At 41.7% G+C, this 15,285-nt stretch overlaps 1 protein-coding gene across 2 annotated transcripts in view; it reads right to left on the minus strand.

Annotated features, from left to right (window-relative positions):
• Positions 1-15,285, minus strand: part of LOC140650474 (protein Hook homolog 3-like) — a 131,160-nt gene that overhangs the window by 104,347 nt on the left and 11,528 nt on the right. For both annotated transcript variants that reach the window (XM_072858748.1, XM_072858747.1), the window contains exon 2: positions 7,141-7,226. In XM_072858748.1, the coding sequence (XP_072714849.1) occupies positions 7,141-7,226 (86 nt within the window). The remainder of the gene's footprint in view (positions 1-7,140; positions 7,227-15,285) is intronic.

Below are 15,285 nucleotides of genomic sequence, written 5' to 3' on the forward strand. Positions count from 1 at the left end.
AGATTGAAGTGGCTCAGGTGGATCTGGACTGGCAACATAAGTGTGAATTATTCATAGCTTGGTGGGCCCATGACACCTCAGGCCATCAAGGAAGAGATGCAACATATAGATGGGCTCGTGATCGAAGGGTGGACTTGACCATGGACACTATTGCACAGGGTAGCCATGAATGTGAAACATGCGCTGCAATCAAGCAAGCCAAGCGGTTAAAGCCTCTGTGGTATGGAGGACGATGGCTGAAATATCAATATGGGGAGGCCTGGCAGATCGATTATATCACGCTCCCACAAACCCGCCAAGGCAAGCGCCATGTGCTTACAATGGTGGAAGCAACCACCGGATGGCTGGAAACATATCCTGTACGCCATGCCACCGCCCGGAACGCTATCCTGGGCCTTGAAAAGCAAGTCCTGTGGCGACATGGCACCCCAGAAAGAATTGAGTCAGACAACGGGACTCATTTCCGAAACAAGCTCATAGACACCTGGGCCAAAGTTCATGGCATTGAGTGGGTATATCACATCCCCTATCATGCACCAGCCTCCGGGATAATTGAACAATACAATGGACTGTTAAAGACTACACTGCGAGCAATGGGTGGTGGGACATTCCAACATTGGGATACACATTTAGCACAGACCATCTGGTTAGTCAACACTAGGGGATCTGCCAATCGAGCTGGCCCTGCCCAATCAAAACTTCTACGTACTGTAGAAGGGGATAAAGTCCATGTAATGCACATAAAAAATATGCTGGGGAAGACAGTCTGGGTTACTCCTGCCTCGGGCAAAGGCAAGCCCATTCGTGGGATTGCTTTTTCTCAGGGACCTGGGTGCCCTTGGTGGGTCATGCGAAAGGATGGGGAAGTCCGCTGTGTGCCTCAAGGGGATTTGATTTTGGGTGAGAATAGCCAATGAACTAAATGGTATGATGTTAATTCCTATATAATACTGTATGTCATCACTTTTATGGTTGCTATATGCCATATCAAGGGTATTACAGTAAGAATCACCCAGATTAATGAAGAATGAACTTTGATGAAACCAAGGAAAGTGCAGCAGTGATGGAACCAGAAATTATTTCAGCATGCAACAATCCAACACCACACACCATCTCTCCTGTCCTGAAGGACTGTTATGACAGATGGAATCCAAACTCATGAACTAAATGAACTCAACAGACATTTTAGAGGGATGGCCCATAGACCAAGGGAATGATATCTGTGTGTATATTTCAAAAGACAGGAAAAGTGGTGGTGCTTAATTGGAATGTATTGGAAAGGGTAGAACCTGGGCATGACGTAGATGGTATAGAATAAGGAGTGGATACTGTCCTGGTTTCTGCTGGGATAGAGTTAATTTTCTTCCTAGTAGCTGGTATAGTGCTGTGTTTTGGATTTAGGATGAGAATAATGTTGATAACACACTGATGTTTTAGTTGTTGCTAAGTAATGTTTACACTAGTCAAGGACTTTTCAGCTTCCCATGCTCTGCCAGGTGCAAAGAATCTGGGAGGGGGCACAGCCAAACTGGCCAAAGGGCTATTCCATACCATATGACATCATGCTCAGTACATAAAGTGGGGGGAGTTGGCCGGGGGGTAGCGATTGCTGCTCGGGGACTGGCTGGGTGTCGGTCGGCAGGTGGTGAGCAGTTGCATCACTTGTTTTTTTCTTGGGTTTTGTTCCTCTCTCTCATTGTTTTCCTTTTCATTACAATTTATTATTATTTTATTTTATTTCAATTATTAAACTGTTCTTATCTCAACCCATGAGTTTTCTTACTTTTGCCCTTCAGATTCTCTCCCCCATCCCACCGGGTGATGGGGGAGGCTGATCGAGCAGCTGTGTGGTGCTTAGTTGCCAACTGGGGCTAAACCACAACACACCTCCTGATACCCTGCCCCTTGACCAACATTGGCAGCATAGACAGACTGCTGACCCCCTGCCCCCTGACACCCTGCCCCTTGACCAACATCATCGGTGTAGGTAGGATGCCACCCGCATTCCATGTAAGGTATGATTCTCTCAAATCACACTGCCATTGGTGAAGCCAAGGGGCAGCATGACTTTTGCCCGCATTGAAAAGACATTTGCATGATTGGCTGTTGCTGCCAGATGACCCGGACACCAAGTGTCCCTGGCAGTCCACCGGAGCCATGGCATCACTTATGATCTTGTGTTTGCTATCAGTGATCGGGTGAGTCGCCGTATGGGCGCCTCATTGCTCCTTTTTCTTACTGCCTCAATAAAGCTTTATTTTATAACATGTTATAAGACTCCATTACTGTTCGGACCACAGCTCCCACAAACAGACCGATGCCCAGCCAGTCTCTGAGCAACAGCTACTTTGGAAAGACCAAACTCCCATTTTTTTATTGCTGAGCATAATGTTATATGGCATGGAATATCTCTTTGGTCAATTCAGGTCAGCTGTTCCAGCTGTGTCCCCTCCCCACCTCTTGCCCACCCCCAGCCTACTCACTGGGCTAGGGCAGAGTGGGAAAAAGGGAAAGCCTTGATGCTGTGCAAACACTGTTCAACCATATCCAAAACATTGATGTGTCATCAGCACTGTTTTAGTCACAAATCCAAAGCACAGCACCATATGGGCTGCTATGAAGAAAGCTAACTCCATCCCAGCCAGACCCAGTACAATTATGATGAAATTCCTGATGCACTGAAAAGTCATCAGAAATCTCTTCCCCTCCCCAATGCAATTAATGTTATCAGCCTCAATGAACACACATTGGTGGAGGACCTTAAATTGGAGGCAGCTGTACTGAGTGACAACTCACCCTCCCCCCGAAACTTCAGGAAACATCATTTACAGAAGTAGCATATTACCTTTCTCAATGGAATAAGAGAAACAATTTTTAAGTTGATTTTGACTCCAGTGTCCATTCTAAATTTGTCTTTAAGATGCACTTGCTGAAGGGTTGGAAGAGCGAGGTGAAAAAACTCACTTCTTCATTGAAGATGACAACTGTAAGTCACAGACTATATGCCTATGATCCAGGCTCCATTCCCTTATTTATAGTAATCTATTGCTTTTAGGCCTAATTTATTCTTCCCTATTAAACTTTAATGCATGACTTCTGTATAACTTCTAGCACCCACCTGCCTTGCTGTTATGCATTTCTACTTATGTGTCAACTTTCTTCTACTTAGTGCTCCTTCTTGGGACGGGGAGGGAACCAGTGCTGCTGATACAGAAGAAAAGACTGACTCCTCTGTTCTATTCTAACTCCTTTTATTTGTCTGAACACTCCCACCTTACTTAAATAAGTATCCTTTCTGTAGTACCTGTTTGAATTGAAGTAGCAAAATGGAGAACTTGACTAGTTTCAAATTTGTTTTTCAAATTGTTAACAGCAATGAATGCTTTCTCTTTGTATTCTCTACAATGGCTTTGTCTATTGGCTCCCTATCAGGTTTTTAAACCAACTATTTAGACCAAACAGTGACCACATCTATGTGCCCACCTTTCACATTCAGAGACACAGCTGTCTATTGTGTTTGCTACCCTTGATAGCTACATCAAGGATCCACTGGAGGTATCCACTACTACTACAAAAAGAGAAGCAATCATTTTTCCTTAGAAGTCATGCATACCTTATTATTGTCTTAGAATTCTAAGATCAACTCGTTGCTGCAATTCCTTTGCTCCAAAGCTTTTCTCAAGAGAAATACAGTCCAGGTTATTGTTAAACCCATGTATGAGAATCAATATCTTCATTACACAAGCATGCAAAGTGGTAAATCTGAATTAGAGTTGACATGAGTTAAGATAGCCAAAGAGTAATTTTGTTAGGCTCAAATTATTGCATGAGACAGCACAAGACTTGCAATTGCTTAGCTGATCTTTACTTAAACTTCTCTGGATACACTGACAAAGTCCAGCTAACATTCAGTATCAATGTGACTATTGCTAAGGGAAAAAAATTCAAGTGCTGCTACAGAAACACAATATTCACATGGTACATACTTTTCTTTTTAAGAAATCACTTGAAATCACAGTTGAAAACAGTATCTCAGAGTAGATTTCCTTGCTTACTTGTGGGGGGGAGCACAGCATCCCAAGTCACCAGTAATAGGTTAAAAGTTAAAAATACTATCAGTAAGATTATTGAGGTCTGTTATTCAAGCTTTATTTTGATATACAATCAAGGCATAGTATTTTTTTTTAGATCCCAATTCTGACCAGTCCTTGAACTAGTCAATTTAAAAAAGCTGACAAAAGAACAATGACACTTATCAATTGCTGACATGTCATGAAGTAAATGGGAATTGCACTCTATGAGGAAAACTGCACAAGTTGATGACTGATGAACATCCAAACTCAATATGCAACAATCATATTTTTCTCTACCAAATGCTCCAACAAAGAATTTACAGACAATTTTGATAAAAATCTTGACTTCTTACAGAATTTACTAAGCTTGCTTACCATCTATGTGATAAACTTCTCTTCTACTTTAGCAGGTAAGAGAAGAAGAATATTACAATCTTGAAGAAAGAAACAGCATCCAATTTCTTATTAGACTTGTAACACTGATATTCACATTTCAGAAAACTTAAGAATATGCTATTTTTAATGTTGGATTATAACTACTATTTCTATCTTTTGTCTTCTTTTATGTCAACACAAAATACTTAAAGATTTTTCACTTATTCTAAAGCAGCCAGGACTGCTGACATTATTTGCAATTGCAAAGATTCCTTTAAAGCAAAGTATACAGAGGACAGCATTTATTATTTTTATAAATAATTGATGCTTCACTTTCTTCACAGGAGAAGTTATGTGAGAAATCTCCAGATGACTGTATTTGTTCTCTCAGTAAAATAACTGTTTCTTCAGAACTTCCATTAAGAAAATCCATGTTTTTTCCACTACTAAAGCTATTGGACTTATTTGGGTTTCCCACAACAGATATGTTTCTCTTACCTGAAACAACTTCTAATGAAAGGTTAAAAAAAACTCTCTCTGAAAACAGGTAGTTCTAGATATATATTAACTACTTATTAACTACCATATTAACTACAATATATTAATTACTATGCTTATCTATAGTCCCCCAGGAGCCAAAACACTGTGCATGGTGTCAAGGTTAGACAGCTAATACACTTGAACATAAGCATTTCAAAACATTTCATTCTCAAATTCAGATTGTATACAGAAACATCCTAGACTATATACTGGCATGCTTAACTAATGTATATGCTATTTTAATCCTAATTAACTTCAAAGTTTTTAATAAAAAATTATTATTATCCAGCATAATAGTGATTTTTTCCCTTTGCTTTAATCTAAGAATGTAATGTCCTTGCATACCACTAACATTACATTATTAAAACAAAGCCATTCAGCTTATAGAATCATAGAATAGTTAAGGTTGGAAGAGGCCCCTCAAAATCATGCTCAAAACAGGGGCAGCTACAGCAAGGGAAGCTCTCTATAGGCAACCAGTTCCAATGCTCAAATCACCCTCACAGTAGAAAAGTAATTTCTAATATTTAAATGGAATTTCCTGTATTCCAATTTCTGTATTTCAATTTGTGCCCATTGCCTCCTCTCCCATCAGTGGGCATCACCGAGAACAGTCTGGCTCCCTCTTCTTCACTCCTTCTTGTCTGTGTCTGGAAATGGTTTCCAGGATTAGCTGCTCCAGCACCTTCCCAGGGATCGAGGTGAGGATGATTGGCCTGTAGTTCCCTGTGTCTCCCTTCTTGAAGGCAGGGGTGACATTTGCTTTCCTCCAGTCCTCAGGAACCTCTCCCAATCACCACGACCTTTCAAAGACCAATTGAGAGTAGCCTCGCAATGACATTGGCCAGCTCCATTAGCATTTATGGGTGCATCCCATCAGGTCACATGGACTTGTGTGCGTTCAACTTGTTTAAATTTTCTCTAACCTAATCCTCCTACACCGAGGACAAGTCTTCTTTGCTTCACTTTCCCTCTGGTTTCAGTAGCCGTGATTCCTGAAGGCTGGTCTTGCCAGGAAAGACTGAAGTGAAGGCGGCATTGAGTACCTCGGCCTTTTCCATGCCATTTGTCATCAAGTGCCCTGTCCCATTCAGCAGTGGGCCCATGTTTTCCCTAGACTCCCTTTTGCTGTTCGTGTACTTGTAGAATCCTTTCTTGTTACACTTCATGTTTCTTGCCAGATTCAACTCCAGGCGGGCTTTGGCTTTCCTAACCCCATCCCTGAACACTCAAACAGTGACTCTGTATTCCTCCTGGGTCTCCTTTCCCTGCTACCACTTCTTATGCTTGAGTTTAGTCAGGAGCTCCTCGTTCATCCATGCAGGCCTCCTGCCACCTTTCCTTGATTTCCTTCTCGTTGGGATGGACCATTCTTGAGCTTAGAGGAGGTGATTCTTGAAAAAAAATCAACGAGCTCTCCTAGACCCCTCTTCTCTCCAGGGTCTTATTCCATGGGATTCTTCCAAGCAGATCCCTGAAGAGGTCAAAATCTGCTCTTCCAAAGTCCAGGGCTGTGATCCTGCTTTTTGCCTTGCTCCCTTCTCACAGAAGTTTTATTGTTTGATCCAGATTCCCCATGCTGCCCTGCTAATACAACTAAGACATGACCTGGAAAGACTAACTCCAGTTTCAGAGTTATTTTTGATGCCTGTTCAGTATTTGCACTCCCCTCTATCACTCATAAAAATGATAGCAAAAGTGTGAGCAGTAACACAGACAATTTTAACAGCTTCATCTTTTCTATCTACTGCAATTCTAACATGTGATACAGTGTACTATAACTTCAAACACTGCCCCAAGCTAATAATTTACCTTGCACTGGCTTCAAATGTTTAAGATGAAATTTAAATTTTGTGAACATATAAGCTCAGTTTTAACCCAATTTACTTTTCAATAAGATTAGCACTAGATAAGCACCTTGTCCAAGTACTATTTTTTTAGGCTTATATTAAGTGCTGTTAAGATAACTATCTGAAAGTTGGAGAAAAAAGTAGTGCCCATATTCCAGATTAAAAGCACTGGCTAAACATAGTTTAGTTGAGTACTTACTGAATACTGGCCAAATTTGAAATAAGAAAATATACTCAAATTCAGACAAATGTACAAGTGATAAACTTGTGCACCAAAAATCATGAAACAAATTTGTTCTTACATCTTTTGGAGCACCTGAGCCATCACAACCCCATTCGTTAAGTCTTCCACAGTCTGGCATGGTGTTTCAATGTTAAATGTCTGGATCTGAAGAGGAAGGGGAAAAAAAGAAGTTATTTTCTTCTTTTACTTTTGAAAACCTTTTGGTGCTTATTTTATTTGCTGTTGTTACTTGGAATAAAAAAGTACACATTTATTGTATAAGTAGAGATGTAGAAAGTTTTAGATTGAATGGCAATCAGTAAAACAAACTGGAGACATTGCTTATTAGCTTTATTTTTGCAACCAAGAACATTGCAAACTCAACTACACTCAACTATAGCATATTTCTAACAAAGGGATTTCTGAAAGCATTTTTTAACACACTGAAAAAAGTTGGAAGTCAATGAGACTTGTGTTCTCCCATTTAAGCATTATGAAAATCCCACTTTCTCAATGTAATGTACATAAGAGAACTGGTTAAAAACAAAACAAAATAAAAACAAAACAACACAACACTGATCACTAAGAGCTCCTACATGTTCCAGAGAGACGTACTCCAAACCTAACTCCTCTATAATATGAGATGGAAAAGAGCATAATTCTTTGAGTACTAGGAGGTCTTTATGCTGCTAGTTTTCCAAATATTTTGAAGCACTCAGTTATTACAGTAACAGACATTAAGGGCTGTATACAGAAGAGTTTCTGGTCTGTAGATGGAGGTTAAGATACAAGATGCGAGCACTGCTAATTCCGAAGCATGGAAAGGGAATGTCAAGGATCATATATATATATGATGACCTGGGGCCTGATGGGATGCACCCACAAGTGCTGAGGGAGCTGGCAGATATCATTGCAAGGCCACTCTCAAAAATCTTTGATCAATCATGGTGACTGGGAGAGATGCCTGAGGACTGGAGGAAAGCAAATGTCACTCCTATCTTCAAGAAGGGCAGGAAGGAGGAGCCAGGAAACTACGGGCTGGTCAGCCGCACCTCCATCCCTGGGAAGGTGATGGAGCAGCTAATCCTGGAAACCATTTCCAGGCACATTAAAGGCATAAAAATCATCAAGAGTAGTCAGCATGGCTTCAGGGTATTTATATAACAAAAAAACAATAGAGCAATTGTGATGATAAAATGAAAATACAGTATACAATAGGTAATTTTTGAATAGCCTGAGCCTAAATAAACACTTCTTTCTGAGCTTTCATCTACTTAATCATACTTTGAAATAATTTGTCCAAATTCCTTTTCTTATTCTCTTTAAAAAAGATCATGGGCAATATTGTCAATTGCAAATATACTACAACTTTCTTTATGCACATTCACGTTTTTTAGGACATATACATACACACCTCACCAAGCAGTGATGAATTTCAGAAACACCACAGAAAAAAACTGTCTTTTAAAACCAGAAACATATCATAAAACAAAATATTGAGAACAGAGTTTACAAGAGGTGAACCACTAGTTTACCCTTTGGAGCATCAAATTCTAAAAACCTATATCTCTACTTGGCCAGTGTCAAAATAATATATATGTCAAATAATATAATCGTATAAACACATTCTCAAAAAACCCCTACAACCAGTGTTAGTCTTCTACAAGGCTCTTGAGGAAATCCAGATAACAACATAACCCAAAGAATAACACGACTGTGGGGCAGTCTGTGAGGCCTCTTCCTGGCAACAAGGCCTGGATAACAACCACTGATAAGATAGGGATGTGAGTGTAACAGTGGGTGTGAATGGGACACCCACAACTGTCTGAGAGGGCATTTGCCCCAAACTGATAACAATGAAGAGGATGATGACCATCAACTGGATTAAACAGTAACCAGGGAATTACAAAAGAGACTTGGCAGGAAGCGTGTGTGTGTGTGTGTGTGTGTGTGTGTGTTGGTGTTGTGTCAGCTTAAAAAAGAAGCAGTAAAATTTTGCAAATGTGGAAAAAGAAATGGCAACAGAGAAACAGTGAAACTGGCATCGCAACCTCCACCTAGGCCTAGCAAAGCAGCCTCCTCCCTCATGAGTAGCCTGCATCCAGCTACTGGGCTGGCAGTACAGGGTGCACCAAGTAGGGGTCCACCCCTCGGGGTGCAAAGGTGACCTCTTGGGGCGCTTTCTCACTGGCATGTGCATTAGCAGATTGTACGGAGCAGCACGGGCACACCTAAAGCTGCAGCACCCGCATGTTCCACATGAGGGGTGTGCGAGTAGGGTAACACACACTACCAGAAGGGGAGGTGTGCTTGTTACTCTACACTGCCTTGCGGGGGGAGGGGTGGGTGTTAACTCTGTGTGTGCGTGTGCATGTGTGATTAGTTTAGGAGTAGCAACAGAAGCATATTTAGAAATATGTAGGTGTTTATGAACATTTTGTAGGTGTTTAGTATTGTGGTTTATCTGTTGTATTATTGATATGGATTCTGAATGTATAGTTCAATTATTGCTGTTTAATCATATATTGTTAATAAATCAATAAAACACTTTGATCCTCATTTGATTTAAATCATGTGAGATGAAAAGTTTTTCCCTGCAACAATCCACAAAGTTTAATCTATCAAAAATAATGCAACTATTCTCTAAAAACAGACATTGGTTTATGTGGCAGAATAGCATTCAAACCCATTAAGAAAACCATTGTTATCACAGATGAAGACTGCCAGATTACTGGAAAACTGAAAAGCACCAGAAAAGTACACCCCATTTAACCCCTATTTAAACAATGTTTGACATGCAAAGGTGTATAGTTTTTATTTGACAGCATAAGGCAAAACAAAGTCCTTTAACTTCTTGGATAGGGTTTGGAGAAGAAAGCTTAGAAGACGAGTAGTTCAGATTTAAACAAATTTCAAACATTATGTTAAAAAGCATAGATGAACACAGATAACAGTTGTGCCCCTGCAGAATAAATAAGTCATTTGACGCCCAGAACTCTACCTTCTTGCAGGTATAGCTTAGATGAAAAGCACCATCTTTATTGACAGATGGAATAAAAAACTCTTCCCCCAAAGGTATTGTGGTGGGTTAACCTTGGCTAAGGGCCAAATGCCCACCCAGCCACTCACTTGCTCCCCCTCCTCAGCAGGACAGGGGGAGAAACTAGGATGAGAAAGCTCACGGGCTGAGATAAAGACAGGGAGATTGATTACCAATTATGGTCACAGGCAAAACAGACTAAAATTGGGGAAAATTAATTTAATTTAATTTATTGCCAATTAAAATAGATTCAGGTCGTGAGAAACAAAGACAAACATCAAAACAAATATTTCTCATACCCAGCTTTACTTCTTCACTCCAGACTCCTCCTCCCCCACCCAAGCAGCACAGTATATAACAGTTTCTCTTTGCCGCTCCTTCCCTCTCACACTTTTCCCCATAATAAAGCTAAGAATACCTTCTTGCCTGTGGCAAACAATCTTCCTCAAAGCTTTATCTTATGTAACCCTAGAACAGAGGAAAGGCTATGCCCCATTAAATGCTCTGCAACTCTGAAATATGCAAAATACAAACTTTAATTTCCCAGATCTTCTAATACACCAGAAACATAAACAGTGTGAATACACACTTGCTGTCCAACTTAGATATCTAAATTCAGTTCCCAGACAGTCTTAGCTCCCAACAGTCAATGAGACCTCCACAAAGAATATACAGTACTAGTCAGAAGCTTAGTTAGATGGTACAAATACCCATGAGCTCCTTGGTGCAGATATGATATCACCCTCCAAAGAAAAAATGAAAGCCTACAACTTTGTAGTTGGTGATCAATGACTAGAACAAAGAGGCTTAGCTAGTCTCCTGCAATCCTGTCATTCACAAGAAATCAAAACAGGTGCTTAAAGTATAGGCTACACAGGAGAGACACAAAGACTAAAAGTACTATAGCATAAAAAGTAAGGAAGTAACTGAAAAGGAAAGGAAAAACATAGCTTAACTAGTGAATACCAGCAACTTTGACTTACTTCACAAAGGGAACTTACAAAAAAAATTCACAAGTACCCTTCCTGAAGGATCAAAGTCTCTGTCAGGAGTTGCTCAGATGGCCTCTAGATCTCATATGAATGCAGGCAGATCCTTCCAGTTTGGAATGGGTACTGCACAGAAGACACAAACACCACACTGAGGAAGTTTTTCAGCCAAAAGGGAGAAAGTCAAATAGAACAGTAAGGACGGATACCACATAAAGAGCTAGAAATACTTTCAAAATGGAAATAGCCAAAAGAGAGGCCTTGAACAGTATTTACAAAATGCCCACTTCATAGAGAGTTTTAACACCTCTACCAAGGAAATAAGTATCTAAATTCCTCTACCCACAGAAAGTATTTTTATTTGGCCTTCAAGACAAGAAGAAAAGGAAAGTAGGTAAGGTACAACTCAATGGAGGCAACATACAACAGAAAAACATACAACAGTTACCATGACAGGGGAGGGACAGTTGCTGACATCTCCAGTGCAATCTGCTACAGAAGACCAGCCAACACTGAACTCTTTGAGGAAACCTGCTGGTTAAATAGCAAGCACTGAGCAACCTTCCCCAGTATGAGACCTTAGCTCTATGTCTGATAAAAATACTAAAAAACAACACACGGTAAAAACAACACACTGAAAAGGCTGCAGTCATTCTTATTTCAGATATGGGCATATTACAGTGCAACTGCCACATGCATGTATGAAAACTATCCAAGGTCTTCAGACACGGCCAGAAGATATAAATGAGTTCAAAACACTCCTGATGCAACACCCAGAGCAAAGAACATCAGTGTCTGTACCCTGATCAGTCATAAGTTTTAAACAGAAAAGATGCTGTATACCTCTATTAGATATGATGAAAGAATTATAAAAACACAGCACCTTTACTCCACAGCCACACTGTTCTAGATTCTTTGGTTGCAATGCTGTTTCGGTACCTATACTGCATTGCCTAGAGTAGTCTCAGAAGAGGTTTCTGGGAAATTTTGTTTGGTAGGATACTAATTCTGCAATGACAGTGGGCTGCAAACACTGCTGTCGTGGTTTAGCTTCAGTCAGCAACTAGAGGACCACACAGCTGCTCACTCACCCTCCCACCCTGGTGGGATGGGGAAGAGACTCAGAAGAGCAAAAGTAAGAAAAATTGTGGGTTGAGATAAGAAAAGCTTAATAATTGAAAATAATAATAATAATAGTAGTAGTAGTAATGATAATAATTTGTAATGAAAAGGAAAACAACAAGAGAGAAAGAGAGGAACAAAACCCAGGGAAAAAAAAAACAGTGATGCAACCGCTCACCACCTGCCAACTGATGCCCAGCCAGTCCCTGAGCAGCAATCGCTACCCCCTGGCCAACTCTCCCCAGTTTATATACTGAGCATGATGTCATATGGTATGGAATAGCCCTTTGGCCAGTTTGGATCAGCTGTCCTGGCTGTGCCCCCTCCCAGCTTCTTGTGCACCTGGCAGAGCATGGGAAGCTGAAAAGGCCTTGACTAGTGTAAACATTACTTAGCAACAACTAAAACATCAGTGTGTTATCAATATTATTCTCATACTAAATCCAAAACACAGCACTATACCAGCTACTAGGAAGAAAATTAACTCTATCCCAGCCGAAACCAGGACAGTATCCACTCCTTATTCTATACCATCTACGTCATGCCCAGGTTCTACCCTTTCCAATACATTCCAATTAAGCACCACCACTTTTCCTGTCTTTTGAAATATACACACAGATATCATTCCCTTGGTCTATGGGCCATCCCTCTAAAATATCCGTTGGGTTCATTTAGTTCATGAGTTTGGATTCCATCTGTCATAACAGTCCTTCAGGACAGGAGAGATGGTGTGTGGTGTTGGATTGTTGCATGCTGAAATAATTTCTGGTTCCATCACTGCTGCACTTTCCTTGGTTTCATCAAAGTTCATTCTTCATTAATCTGGGTGATTCTTACTGAAATACCCTTGATATGGCATATAGCAACCATAAAAGTGATGACATACAGTATTATATAGGAATTAACACCGTATCATATAGTTCATTGGCAATTCTCACCCAAAATCAAATCCCCTTGAGGCACACAGCGGACTTCCCCATCCTTTCGCATGACCCACCAAGGGCACCCAGGTCCTTGAGAAAAAGCAATCCCACGAATGGGCTTGCCTTTGCCCAAGGCAGGAGTAACCCAGACTGTCTTCCCCAGCATATTTTTTATGTGTAGTACAGGGACTTTATCCCCTTCTACAGTACGTAGAAGTTTTGATTGGGCAGGGCCAGCTCGATTGGCAGATCCCCTAGTGTTGACTAACCAGATGGTCTGTGCTAAATGTGTATCCCAATGTTGGAATGTCCCACCACCCATTGCTCTCAGTGTAGTCTTTAACAGTCCATTGTATTGTTCAATTGTCCCGGAGGCTGGTGCATGATAGGGGATGTGATATACCCACTCAATGCCATGAACTTTGGCCCAGGTGTCTATGAGGTTGTTTCGGAAATGAGTCCCGTTGTCTGACTCAATTCTTTCTGGGGTGCCATGTCGCCACAGGACTTGCTTTTCAAGGCCCAGGATAGCGTTCCGGGCGGTGGCATGGCGTACAGGATATGTTTCCAGCCATCCGGTGGTTGCTTCCACCATTGTAAGCACATGGCGCTTGCCTTGGCGGGTTTGTGGGAGCGTGATATAATCGATCTGCCAGGCCTCCCCATATTTATATTTCAGCCATCACTCTCCATACCACAGAGGCTTTAACCGCTTGGCTTGCTTGATTGCAGCGCATGTTTCACATTCATGGATAACCTGTGCAACCCTCGATCACGAGCCCATCTATATGTTGCATCTCTTCCTTGATGGCCTGAGGTGTCATGGGCCCACCAAGCTATGAATAATTCACACTTATGTTGCCAGTCCAGATCCACCTGAGCCACTTCAATCTTAGCAGCCTGATCCACCTGCTGGTTGTTTTGATGTTCCTCAGTGGCCTGACTCTTGGGTACATGAGCATCTACGTGACGTACTTTTACAACCAAGATCTCAACCCGGGCAGCAATATTTTGCCACAATGCTACAGCCCAGATGGGTTTGCCTCTGCACTGCCAGATGTTCTGCTTCCATTGCTGCAACCACCACCACAGGGCATTTGCCACCATCCATGAGTCAGTATAGAGATAAAGTGCTGGCCACTTTTCTCATTCAGCAAGGTCTAAAGCCAACTGGATGGCCTTTACTTCTGCAAATTGGCTCGATTCTCCTTCTCCTTCAGCAGTTTCTACAACTTGTTGTATAGGACTCCATACAGCAGCTTTCCATCTCCGATGTTTTCCTAGAAGATGACAGGACCCATCAGTGAACAGGGCATATTGCTTCTCATTTTCTGGTAGTTTATTGTACAGTGGGGCCTCCTCAGCACGTGTCACCTCCTCCTCTGGCGATATTCCGAAATCTTTGCCTTCTGGCTGGTCCATGATCACTTCCAAGATTCCTGGGCGATTGGGGTTTCCTATTCGAGCCCATTGTGTGATCAGTGTGACCCACTTACTCCACATAGCATCAGTTGCATGATGTCTAGAGGGGACCCTCCCTTTGAACATCCAGCCCAGCACCAGCAGTCGGGGTGCCAGGAGGAGCTGTGCTTCAGTACCAACCACTTCTGAAGTAGCTTGAACCCCTTCATATGCTGCCAATACCTCTTTTTCAGTTGGAGTATAGCAGGCCTCGGATCCTCTGTATCCCTGACTCAAAAACCCTAGGGGTCGACCTCGAGTCTCCCCTGGTGCTTTCTGCCAGACACTCCAGGTAGGGCCATTCTCTCCAGCTGCGGTGTGGAGCACATTTTTATTCATTACCCATTTCTTGTACATACGAGTCAGGAGTCCCTTCATTAAAATCAGGAGTAAGATCAGCCCTTTTACTCTGTCTGGGGAACTATCCACTGGAAACCGGAGCAGCAATTTTCCTAGACGAACCCCCTTTGGTGAGGAGGAATTAGGCATTGTGGGAGTGAAAGGGTTAACAAGATTGAAGTACTGAGGGTTCGGGTCATGTCCAAAAAAAGGAGACAGTGCGTCTGGAACACCTTTGTTGTGGGGGAAGGAACTGCAGGGTTGCAGGGAGATAGCCAATTGTATTAGCTGAAGGGACGCATGGGGGGTGCATGGGGGGCGCGTGGACAAGACATGTAGACCAATAGGAG

Source organism: Ciconia boyciana, chromosome 4 (assembly GCF_034638445.1).
Source record: "Ciconia boyciana chromosome 4, ASM3463844v1, whole genome shotgun sequence".
Lineage (NCBI taxonomy): Eukaryota > Metazoa > Chordata > Aves > Ciconiiformes > Ciconiidae > Ciconia > Ciconia boyciana.